Below are 12,409 nucleotides of genomic sequence, written 5' to 3' on the forward strand. Positions count from 1 at the left end.
CCAGCGGCCCCGCTGTGCGCTGATAGCCGAGAGCGCCGGCCAGAACAAGCCCTGCTTCCTGCCACGCGCTCTCCCTGTGGCCAGCAGACTCGCCCTTACCCTCGGTGTGCAGCCAGCTTCCTGTGGCGCTTCTGCTCCCAGTGGGAAAGCCTGGGGGGCCGGGACCCCCAAGGGGCAGAGGCTCCAGGAACGAGAAATCGGCAGCATGTCATCCAGAGGGGCTCCACAGCCAGCGCCGTGGACACTGGCTGGCGGGCTCCGTGGGAAACCACGCGGCTGGCCTTGGACTCCGGCGCTGGGCTCAGCAGGACTCCTCGGTCAGCCCCTCCAGGGTGCACGGCGAGGCCCACGTGCCCGGCAGTGGCCCTGGTGGGTGGACTGGCTTGGGGATGGTGAAGCTGTTTATGAGCCACGTGGGCGACCGTGCCTCCTCTGAGTCCTTCGAACACCTGAGTTTGGTCACGTCTGTCTTTGTGGGCCACTTTTTCCACCCTTTGTGGATTCTGGACACTTCTTGGCGTGAAACTTCTGTGGCCAGCATGTATATGATGGGATCAGCCACGCTATTCGCTGTGGCCAGGCTCAGGAACACCACGGAGGCTGTGTACAGTTTGATTTCAAAGGCGCACATGTGGTCTGTGTCTCCTTTGTAGTAGGAAAAGGCAGCAGCCTTGACCAGCAGCACCAGGTGGTAGGGGGCGAAGCAGAGCAGGAAGATGGCCACGACCGCGATGACCAGGCGCCTCACCTTGGCCTTCTGGGCGGCGCTCAAGCTGGTGCTCCGCTTGATGCTTCTGAAGATGCGCTGGTTGGTGAAGGCGATGACGGACAGAGGGACGGCGAAGCCCGCGGCGAAGCGCGCGTAGTAGTACCCAGCGATCTTGTGGTCCATTGGCAGTGTCTCGAAGCAGGTTTCCTTCTCTTCCATCTGAAACACCGGGTAGTGGACCAGCCCGACGAGAATGAAGACGGACGTGGAGACGAGGATGGCGGTCTTCTGGTGACGGCGGCCTCGCATCTCCAGCGCGTACACTACCGCCAGGAAGCGGTCACAGGAGACGCAGCACAGGAAGAGGATGCTGATGTAGAGGTTGCAGAAAAAGACGTAGGCAGTCACCTTGCAGGCCCACTGGCTCAGGGGCCAGTGGTGCTCGTTCTGGATGTAGATGACCCAGAGCGGCAGGGTGCTGATGTAGAACAGCTCGCACAGCGCCAGGCAGAAGAGGTAGACGGCCAGCACGTGGCCCTGGCACGCCTGTAGCAGCGTCAGCCATGCTGTCAGGCAGTTGGCCGGCAGGCCCAGGGCGCACACGGTGCTGTAGATGGTCACCAGGAAGAGCCGGCTCTCGTTGAAGGGCACCGGGCATTCCTGGGGAGGCCTGCTGACCGACACAAAGCTGGTCACCAGCGTGGTGTTTCCTGTGAGGCAGAGACAGGCATGAGGGCGGGTGTCACAGGGATAGAGTTTTCCACAAGGCTTTCTAGCATGATCGTCAGATCCCTGATCCCCCGGCCGACGGCCCCGTGGACTCGGGCCAGCAACGCTGCGTCCTTGCCGCAGTGTTGTTTGCGGGCTTGAAGAGAGTTTATTCTCTACTCGCCTTCTGTTTTGGGCGGAATTGTGTCCCCCCCAAAAACATATGTGGAGTCCTAACCCTGGGGACCTCAAGACATGACTGGACCTGGAGACAGGGTCTTTACAGAGGTGAGCAGGTCAACACGAGGTCGTTTGGGTGGATCCTCGTCCAGTACGATCGTGTCCTTATAAAAGGGGGACGTTTAAACCCAGGGACACGCGTGGGGACGACGGCCCTCCGCAAGCCGAGGAGAGAGGCCTCGGGAGAAAGCGGTCCCCCCACACCTTGATCTCGGACTTCCAGACTCCAGGATTGTGACAGGAGAAACGTCTGTGATTTAAACCACCTGCTCTGCGGTCCTTTGTTCCAGCAGCCCGAGCAAATAATACGTCTTGTGGATTTACTGAGTTTAGTTTTCATTGTTTTCCCCCTCTATTGGTTTGGAGATCATTAAGCTTATTTTCACTCTTTTTGAGAGTCCCCCGGACAATTTCACATGTGTATTCAGCAGTGTCTAAAGTTAATCAAAACCTCCACCTCCTGCATGGGAGCAAACCCCGGGCCGCCGTCTCTCTACAGCCCCGCGTTTGGCAGACGTGCGGTCCGGGCCCTGTTGCGTCCGGCGTGGGGGTTCTGTGCCTGTTTAACCCCACAGGGCAGAGGTTATCATGATTCCTGTTCCTGCCGCGGTTGTCGCTGTGACGTCACACCGTCCATCCCTGTTCACGGCTGCCCACCCGTCGGCCAGGCTTCTGCCTGCTCCCCTTCCTCCCGCTCCTGCATGTCCGAGGGCACCCCCTCCTTCCCCGAGGACACCCCTCGCGAGCCCTGTGAACGAGAGCCTGCCCCAGCTTTGGTTCCCTGGAAAGGCACTTCTGTCCCGATGGCGGAGGACGGTTTCCCCAGGGATCCGATGTCGCTCCGGCCCCCGCTGAAGCCCGTCTTCTTCTGGCTTCTGAAGCTGCGTGGGCGGCCACCTGCTGCCTGCTTGCTGTGCGCTCGGACCCCTGCCTCTGAGGCTCGGGACCCCCAGCTCTCCGGACGCCCCTCAGTTGGCCTCCTGAGGCTCTGGTCAGGCACCTGCTACCCATCACGCCCCGTCCTCACCTCACGCTGCAGCCTCCCCTCCCCTGTCCTGCAGGGCCCGCCTTCCGGGCAACCTTCTGGCTGGAACTTCAGTTTGTGAGCTCTTTTTATCGGAGTCTAATCGGCAGGTTTTTCGCTCATTCGCTGAGTTAAAATTCGGTGATTACGTCTTCCACGTCTAGACACCCCATCGGGTTCTCTGCTTGTGTTTCTCTTTCCACCTCTGATCTCCTTACGGGAACCCCAGGTGCTGGTGTCACAGCGTGTGTGACCCCCCGGCACCTGCGCTCTTGGAGGGAAGACCCCCGCCCACTGCGTGGTGCCTTCAGACCCTCCCACGGGCCGGCTCCCTCGCCTGTCCTGTGGCGGTTGTGCGCTCACGTCGGGTGGGGCGTCATCCATGGGCACTTCCGGAGTGGAAGAGGCCGTCCTCCGAGGGGGTGCGGGCTGGCTGCCGCCGGCCACCGGGGACCCCTGCCCCAACGCGGGCAGCCGGAGGGCGGGAGTCCTCGGATATACTCCAGGGCTGGTTTCTGTCCAGGCCTCGTAGGGGGGCTGACCTTCGGGGCCCAATGCAGGTGTCCCGGTTCAAAGCCCATGCCCTCCCCGCGTGGGCGCCAGGGTTCACCTGCTGTCACCTCAGGAAACAGACAGGAAGGAGTCAGTTCATAAAAATATAATGAACCCCAATACCTTAGCCCTGCCAGCGTCCCTCTGCCGAGTCTAAGATTCAGGTACGCGGGACAGTCACCACTGCCAGTCGTCCCATGAAGCCTCCGCCCAGAGGACACTCAGGGTGCCAAGATCCTGGGGACCCAGACACCCCAGACCCTGAGGGCCCTCGGCATCGCACAACCCAGGGCGCCCCCCGGCCCACCGCCCGCGGCCTGCGGCCCGCTCTCCTCCGCCCCCTGGGCTCAGCTTTCACGACGCTCTTCAGACGTGTCACCGGGCTTGGCGGGGCTCACACTGGGCCCGAGCAGAGCTGGGCTGGTGGGCCACAGTGCGGGAGGCAGACGCCGCGGGCGTGCTCATCGGGGCTTCGGGGTCCCTGCCGGGACGGGAGGCTGGGAAGAGCCCCAGCCTGGCACCGGGGGCTCCTCCAAGCTCCAGTGCCCGCGTGTCATGGATGACCCAGGGGGAAGGTGTGACCTGGACGCCCACCTGCCCTCCCCTTAAGCCCCGGCTGGGACGCCCATACCACCCCTCTCAGCAGGGAGGAGGACGCCGGTGAGGAGGGGCGCTCCAGGCCCCAGGCACCTGGGAGGTGGCGGCCACACCTGCCTCCTCCCCGGGTGTTTCCGAGGAGACACAGAATGAGTCACTGGACAAAGGACCCCGCTGTAAGGGTGACCCCCCACCCCCCGCCGTCTAAGGCTCCACAGACGCTGCGGTGACTCACGCCGGGGGACCTCCGGGCGGAGCGACTCGGGGAAGGACCCCGGCGTGTCCCGGGCACCCTCCCTCTCCACCCAGCGTGCCCCTCCTCGGTGCCTCTCGTGGCAGCGGCCCTCTGCCGCCTCCCCACTAGCCCCTGGGACCTGCCGTGCCCGGGAACGTCTGGGTGGCCGTGGGGGACGCGCGCCTGCCACAGCCTGTGCCCTGGCCTCGGGAGACGCTGTCCCGTTCAGGCCCTGTGTCTCCGAGGGCAGCCTGCGGACAGAGCGGCCTCTCAAGGTCAGCGGGCGCCGCAGGCAGCGGCGCCCGGACACAAGCGGAGCTTCACGCTGCCTCTCTGGCCATAGCGGCCTCCAGCGGGGACGGCCCTGTGATCCGGCCAGGCGAGCGGACAGCGGGCTGGACAGGCCTATGGCGGCCTCGGTGACAGCGCAGAACCTGGCCCTTGCTTCTGCAGCCCGGTGACCCCGGAGGCCTGGAAGGCTCTTTGGCTCCTTAGAGGTGAGGTCGAAGACCCCTGGACCTTTCCACAGGCACGTCCAACAGGTGAGGAAACCTCGATGTGTCCCGACACCCACATGGCCGTGGGGCCTCGGGCGGCGTCCAGGCTCCCGCTGGCCCTCCCGAGGGCCTCAGCCCCGGGGCCCAGGCGTGGCCATCGGCATCCTCCGCCCCGCTGCAGGGCGACCTGATGCAGAAATCAGCGGCGGGAGGGTGACGGCGGGTGGAGAGCAATGCCCGCCCCTCGGCTGGAGGCTTGTGGTGACGGGACCGGCAGCTGGTCCCCAGGGCGAGGGAGCTGCCGCCCCCCCAGTGCGATCCCCACGCCCTTTTGTGCCACTCACTGGTTTTCCCCAATTTTTAAAATTCTGGCAAAACAGACATGAGATGAAAGCGACTGACCATCTTAACCATTTTAAGGGTCCAGTCCTGTGGCACTGGGTACATTCACGTTGTTGTGCGGCTGTCACATTGGTCTCTGGAATGTTCTCGTCTTGCGAAACTGAAACTCTGTCCCCATTAAGTACTCACTGCCCCCCCACCCAGCCCCTCCTGTGAGTGATCGTGAAGATCCGCGTGTGACTGGCCTGTTTCTCTGGGCATCACGTCCCTGTGTCGGAACGGCCCTCCTTTTCAGGGCAGAGTAACAGCCCATGGTGTGGAGGGACCACGACAGGCTCTCCCACTCCTCTGTCCGCGGACGCTCGGGCTGCGTCCACCTCCTGGCTGCTGTGAGTACGGCCGCTCAGAACACGGGTGTGCAAATACCTCTTCCACACCTGCGTCCATGCCTTTTGTGTGTATACTCACAAGCAGCATTGCTGGATCGTATGGTGAGTCTCTTGCTTAGCTTTTTTTTTTAATTTAATGTATTTATTGGCTGTGTTGGGACTTTGTTGCTGCACACGGGCTTTCTCTAGCTGCGTTGAGCCGGGGCTGCTCCTCATTACGGTGTGCAGGCTTCTCACTGCGGTGGCTTCTCTTCTTGCAGAGCACGGGCTTCAGTAGTTGTGGCACGTGGGCTCAGTAGTTGTGGCTCATGGGCTCTAGAGCGCAGGCTCAGTAGTTTTGGCGCACGGGCTTAGTTGCTCCGCGGCATGTGGGACCTTCCTGGACCAGGGCTGAACCCGTGTCCCCTGCATTGGCAGGTGGATTCTTAACCACTGCGCCACCAGGGAAGTCCCTCCCTGGTGGCACAGGACCCTCCATACTGTTTTCCACAGCAGCTGCTCCGTTTTCTGTGTGTACCGACAGTGCATCGACAGGGTTCCCATTTCTCCACATCCTCGCCAGCACTTGGTGTTTTGGTTTTGACCAGTGGCCATCCCGATGGGAGCAAGGTGGTCCTTTCCCTGGGCCCCCACCCACTGCCCTGACCCCTGCGACGTGGGCTTCATTCCACGTGCAGACGGAGGGCGTGGGTGAGTCACCAGACCCATTTGCCAGTTCTGCGTGCGAGAGTCGGGCCGCACCAAGCGGAGGGGCCGAGGGCGGGTGGGGAGCACGGAGCCTCGGAGGGTGGTTCTCCGGTGGGAGAGAGCGGACCCCTGTCTCTGCTCAGGCTGGCCCTGCTGAGGAGGCTCATCCCCTCTGGCCGTGCGAGTCCTCCACGGCGCCGGCCCCACCCCTGCACCCAGCACTGCCCGGGCCCCAGCATCCTAGCACCGACCCTGTCTTGCCTCACCCTGGGGGGCAGAGCTCGAGAGAGCCCAAAACCCAGGTGGAGGCCCAGGTGAGGCCTCTGGGCCCCTCGTTGCTGCCACCGGCCTCCCCCACCAACAGTGCCCACCCTCGCAGGGTGACGACTGGACTAGTTAGATTAGCCACGTGCCACCTGCTGGGGCCGTACGGCTGGCATGTGGCCTCCTGTCCTCACTTGCCCACAACCAGTCCCCACCCCCAAGCCATCTGGCAACCAGCCCTGGGCACACAGGTGAGAGCCTGCCCCTCCCTCCACGGGACACTCAGAGGACCCTGACCTCGTGGGAAAGAAGCCTCCTGGGCTGGGGGCACATGAGCCCCCAGGCGCAGGGAGGAGTCTATGTGGGCCGTCTGTGGTTCGGCACGGGGTCTCTCACAAGAAGTGGTTAGGATATGAGGCCCAGGTGGACCCCAGAGCCTCCGCTCCTCCCTCAGTCCCGTTCCTGGTTCTTTTTTTTTTTTTTTAATCTTTATTGGAGTATAATTGCTTTACAGTATTGTGCCAGTTTCTGCTGTACAACAAAGTGAATCAGCTACATGTATACATATATCCCCATAGCCCCTCCCTCTGGAGCCTCCCTCCCACCCTCCCCATCCCACCCCTCTAGGTCTTCACAGAGCATCCAGCTGATCTCCCTGGGCTCTGTAGTAGCTTCGCACGAGCCGCCTATGTTACATTTGGCAGCGTGTATATGTTGATGCTACTCTCTCACTACGTCCCAGCGTCCCCTCCCGCAGTGCCCTCAAGTCCATTCTCTACGTCTGCATCTCTATTCCTGCCCTATCACTGGGTTCATCAGTACCATTTGTCTAGATTCCATATATATGTGTTAGCATACGGTACTAGTTTTTCTCTTTGTGATTTACTTCACTCTGGACAATGGAATATTAGCCATAAAAAGGAATGAAATTGAGCCGTTCCTGGTTCTTTCCTAGCACTTCAACAGAGTTAAGAAGTGGGCGCTTCCCCGTGTCTTGACAGAGAGCCTCTGGCTTTATTGTTTCTGAGTTAATTTTTATTTCCAGGAGTCTACTTTCGTGTGCTAATTTCTGCCGTAATTATCCCTCTTATGAGACAAAGTCTCTTGTAGAAAAATTCTCACCGGCTCCCTCCTGAATGTTCCCAGTCAAAGGAGGCGCAGGGCAGGGCTCTCACCTGACATGTTTGCAGCCGCGCTCAGGACGGGACTGTGCTGCGCATCCCGGGATGACCGTGAGTGTAAAGTGACCTGGAGAGAGAGTGGTGGAAATTGCTTTAGGGAAATCAGATGAAATCACAAACGAAGTCATTTGGCAGGCGATGAGTGAGCGCTTGTTACGTGCCAAGTCTTGTGTTCATCCTGTGGGGTACAACAGCAGCGCCTTCATATAGAAAACTCCCACAAATCAACGAAAGTCAGTGTTGGGATTTCCCTGTGGCGCAGGGGTTGAGCATCCGCCTGCCAGGGCCGGGGACACGGGTTCGCTCCCTGGTCCCGGAAGATCCCACGTGCTGCGGAGCAACGAAGCCCGTGCGCCACAACTACTGAGCCTGCGCGCTAGAGCCCGAGTGCCGCAACTCCTGAGCCCATGTGCCACAACTACTGAAGCCCACGCTCCTCTAGAACCTGTGCTCCGCAACAAAAAAAGCCACTGCAATGAGAAGCCCGCGCACTGCATCAAAGAGTAGCCACCGTTCACCATAACTAGAGAAAGCCCACGTGCAGCAACAAAGACCCAAAGCAGCCAAAACATAAGTAGATAAATAAATAATAAATCAAAAAACAACAACAACAAAAGTCAATGTCAAAGCCCATCATTCACAGGAGTAAAAGTACCTCCTACAAACTGGAAAAGCACTCAACTCCACTTACTCAGTCAAAGAAATGCAAACGTAAACATCCAAACAGTAGCCTTTTCCTTGCCTATCAGGTTGGCAAAAATAAAGAACTTTAATTCTTCGTGTTGGCGAGAGAGTGAGGAAATGGGATCCTTCGCTGTGTTGACAGGGGTGTAAACAGGCAGAGATGTTTTCGAGCACAATTCAGCAACGTGTTTCAAAAATCTTCAATGTGCTTCACTTTTGATTGGGTAAAATTCTTTCTGGGAGTTTTTCCTGGTGAAAGAATTACCTGAGACGCAACGCGCTTGGACGTCGCCCCTGTGAAACGGACCGGGACCCTGGGAGATGACCCGCAACAGAGGTGGGCAGGCTCGGGGGCCCTGGCAGGTGGGGCAGAAGCCCGGCCACCATCTCTCTGCTTCCTTCCCAAACCAGAGGTGCCCCTAACGTAAGCTCCATCCCATCAGCCAGAGAGGGCCGGGGGGGGGGGGGGGGGGGGGGAGGCGGGGGGGGGGGGGGAGGCGGGGGGGGGGGGGGGAGGCGGGCTCTCTAAGCCCCACCTCAGCGGCCTGGAGCCCGGCACCAGGCACCGGTCAGGTGGCTCCCCCAGCCCTCGGGGACCCAGCGGCTGGAGGCACCCCTCCCGCCGGGGGTTGTCTGTCTGCTGGCAGACAGGAAATGACAGGAAGCCTAGGTGTTTACCTGAAACTGCAGAAAGTTCATCCATTTAGAAAGAATTTGTAAGCAAGACCTTGAAAATGCAGACAAAGGGGAGATGCTGAGGCAGGGAAGAATCAAGAAACGGCCTTAACCTTTGACACTGACGTCCCGACTGACGGCTGGGCCTGGGCCCGGAGGGTCCCTGGGCCTCCCCGCTCCGTCGTCCATCCCCGCCCCCCACCCCTGTGCTCAGTCGGTCCCCTGCAAGACGGGCAGGGGCCACCCGGGGGAGATCCGGCTGAGGTCTACCCCAGGTCCAGAGAACTGCCAGCAGAGCGTTCTGCTCTCGAAGCAGGTGGCCCAAGGCGCTCGGGGCGGCCACCCGGTGAGGTCAGCGTGGCGCCCAGGTCTGTGGCCTGGTCAGCTAGGGGGTGAGGGAGGGCTGAGCCCGACGGGGGGGGTCCAGGAGGGTCGCCAACTGTGAAGGGGGCCCACGTGAGCTGCAGGGGCTCCAGCCTGCCTGGGAGCCGTCCGGACACCCCTGAGCCCCGGGAGCCTGGGAGGGGCACCCCCAGCCCCACCCTGGATCCAATTCCTTCATCAGAACTGAGATTCTGGAAAGCTGGAAGGGAGGTCCCTTCCCCCGGGGGCGGCACCGCGCAGCTCTTCCCTACCGCAGATGGGAACAAAGAGGGGATCTCTGTCTCTAGAAGTCACTTCTGCAAAAGCCAGAGGAAGTGGCCCAACCGACCGTGGGCGTCCCCCCCCGTGTGAGGCCTGCACGGCGGGCACAGACGGGCCGGGGTGGAGGTGTCCTGGGGCCTCCGCTCGGCCCGCGTGCACAGCAGAGCGCGGATCCCGGATGCTGGATCCCGGGGCGCCGTCCTGCGCTGCTCAGGCCCATGGGCCTGCGCGCCGGCCCCTCCGCCTCCCCCAGGCTTTCGCCCCTCAGAGCTCGTCCTGTCCTTGGCCTTTGGCCCGGCTGTTCCCTGCGCGATGGACACACAGCTTCAGGTCTCCGCCCCGGCCTCCTCCCGGGGTCTCCTGGACAGGCGACCTGGCCTCCTTCTGCTTCCTCTAGTGTCCTCGCTCCCACGTGTCTCCCCCACCCCTCGAGCTGAGCGACCCGTGTGGGGGGGGGGGGCCAGGGCTGTGTCTGCCCCACCTCAGCCGGTCCCACGTCATCCTTGATTGGCAGCCAGGACACCAGACGGCCACACCCTGGTGCGGATGGGAGCGCCCACGGTGGCGTCCACCTGGCCAGGGTGGTGGTGGACTGTCCGCCTGGTGTCCCCATCCTGCCAGCGGCTGGGGCTGTCACCGGCCGGGGCCCAGTGGGCCTGCGTGTCCCTTTGTCCTCTCCCGGGATCGGGTGCTAAGAGGAGCGAGAGGCTCCCTGCGTCTTGCACGCCAGCAGCCCTGCCGCCCTTCCTGCCCACGCCCGGCAGCCCACTCTTTCCTCCCCTCACCCGTGTCCCCACCCACCCGTGGGGTGGTTGGAGTGACAGACAGCAGGACGCCTTGGAAAGGACAAGCCCACCATGCCTGCCATGCCAGCCTGGTGGGCTCAGGGTCCCTGCCGCTGGTCTGTGCTCCGGGGGAGCTGCGACAGCCACAGACCGTGGGGTGGGTGGCCTGGGTCAGCCTGAAGCGCCTACGCACCCGCCCTTGGGCTCCAGAGGCCCCCACCCCCGCTGGCCCTGGGCACCACCCTGGGGCCTCCACGTCCCCAGAGGGCCCGCGGAGCCCCCAGGAGAAACGCTCTCGTCGTGGCAGGACCGAGAGCGACCTGGCCCCCAGCACTGTCCCCCGACCCTCCACTCCCTGTGTGTGCAGGGGGTCCCTCCCGTCATTTAAAAGACACTTTCAAACATTTTCGTCTGGAACTTTTCAAATAGGCACGAAAGCACAGAGGACGCGCCCACGTCCAGACGCCCGCGGCCCTCCCCTCCCGGTTCCCCGTTACGCACTGTGGGACCTGGTCCCCGGCTACCCGTCGTCACTGTGGGTTTACTGGAATTTCTTCACCCGCTTCACCACGGCCGGACCTTTCAGGTTATTTCCCACCTCTCACTCCCGCCTCCTCGCACCCAGAGCTTGGACTTCGCTTCTGTGTGTGCGTGTAGGCTACACTTCGGGGAGGGAACTCCTGACTCGCCAGCCCCGAGCGCCTGAGCCCCGTGCTCTCAGGCTGCCGAGCAGGGGGTCCATCTCCCTTCCCCCGACTCAGACGGACTGTTTCTAATGCGCCTCCCGAAACGCACCTCCACTCGATGGCCAGTGAGGTTCCGCACCCCCACCGTGTCCCACGGTCGCCCGAGGCCTCTCTGTCCTCCCCCCTCTGCCTGGAGACCCCCTAAGACATCACTTTGCCGTCGTGCAGGTGGAGACGCCAGGAAGAACCCCGTCCTCAGCGGCCAGGCCCCGCCCCCATCCTCGGGAGACGCCTACAGGACGCCCCACTGGGCCTGGCGCCGGACACCCTCCCAAGAGGACTGCAGGCTGCCCAGCCCCAGGACCGCGCCCTGGGACCGGGCAGGCCGCCCACTCCAGCGGAGACCCCCTTGTCCTGCTGTCCCTCCCCACGCCCGCGTGCCTCCGGCCCCCCCAGCCCCTGGAGGCCAGGGTGGCAGGCCCCTTACACCCCACCCCACCAGGCCTCCCTCCCCGAATCAGCGACAAGCGTGCGGCCCCTGCGAAGTCCCCGAGGGCCTGGGCACAGGGCGAGGACAGCTTCCCGGGCACGTGAGCCAGCCCCCAGCTCCTGCCTCCCAGCCGGCCCCACAGAGCAGCCAAGGTGGGGACTCTGCACAGGGAAATCTCAGCAGCTCTGAAGGGCCAGCAAAGGGACTGTCCCTCTGCCGGTCCCGCTGCCCTCCCCCCACATTTGTGGTGCCCTGGGGTCTCTCTTGATAAAGGACCCCAGGTTAAGACCCTCCACCAAGCCCCCACCTTTAGGCCAACAGATCACCTCTGCTTTCAGACCCCACACCGCCTGCTCCCCTCGGGGCCCAGAACCTACCCAGGGCCCGGCCGGGCGCCAGCTTCACGCTCCCTCTCCGCGGGCTCAGTTGAGAGCTTTCAGGAAGTCGCAGGAGTGTCTCTAAAACTCCCCAAACCGCGAACAGAGCGAGCCCTGGGGTTGGCCAACCCGGCCAGAGGCGTCGTCTCACTGGTGGTGAGACTGTGGCCTCATCACTTTCCTGAAAACAGACCCCGCGCCGCCTCTCCTCGTGGCTCTGGCAACCCCAGACTGGCTGCGCTCCGGACGTTCCCGGCAGCTCGGGCGGAACCTGGGCCCCGCTCGCATGAGCTGCCGGCACCCAGTGTCCACAGACAGCTGCGGCTGGACACCAGGGGCAGGGGCGCCCAGGAGACACGCTCCAGCTCCCCAGGCTCGGGCCTGGCACGGCCCCTCGCGGGCTGGCGGGCTCAGAGCAGGGCCGCCTCCAAGAGGCCTTGACCTCCCAGGGACACCGTGGGGCCCTGGGAGTGGAGCTGCCGCCCGGCACTGCCTGTCGTGGCCCCGGGACAGCACCGGTCCCCGGCGCCCGGCCGTCTCACATGGAGCCCACCCCCCCCGGTCCCCGTCCTGGGGTGGGCCCCGCTTTAGGAAAGGGCCATGACACCCCCGTCTAGGACTGTCCCTGAGCCCCTAAAGCGG

At 62.8% G+C, this 12,409-nt stretch overlaps 1 protein-coding gene across 1 annotated transcript; it reads right to left on the minus strand.

The window, feature by feature from the left end:
* Nucleotides 1–301: 301 nt before the first annotated feature.
* Nucleotides 302–7,623, minus strand: GPR132 (G protein-coupled receptor 132). Its single transcript, XM_057732652.1, has 2 exons — nucleotides 7,420–7,623; nucleotides 302–1,419 (listed from the first exon to the last, which is right to left on the minus strand). The coding sequence occupies exons 1-2, from the start codon at nucleotides 7,424–7,426 to the stop codon at nucleotides 302–304; spliced, it is 1,125 nt and encodes a 374-aa protein (XP_057588635.1). The 5' UTR covers nucleotides 7,427–7,623.
* Between the last annotated feature and the right edge of the window lie 4,786 nt (nucleotides 7,624–12,409).

This window comes from Hippopotamus amphibius, chromosome 4 (assembly GCF_030028045.1).
Source record: "Hippopotamus amphibius kiboko isolate mHipAmp2 chromosome 4, mHipAmp2.hap2, whole genome shotgun sequence".
NCBI classification, from domain to species: Eukaryota; Metazoa; Chordata; class Mammalia; order Artiodactyla; family Hippopotamidae; genus Hippopotamus; species Hippopotamus amphibius.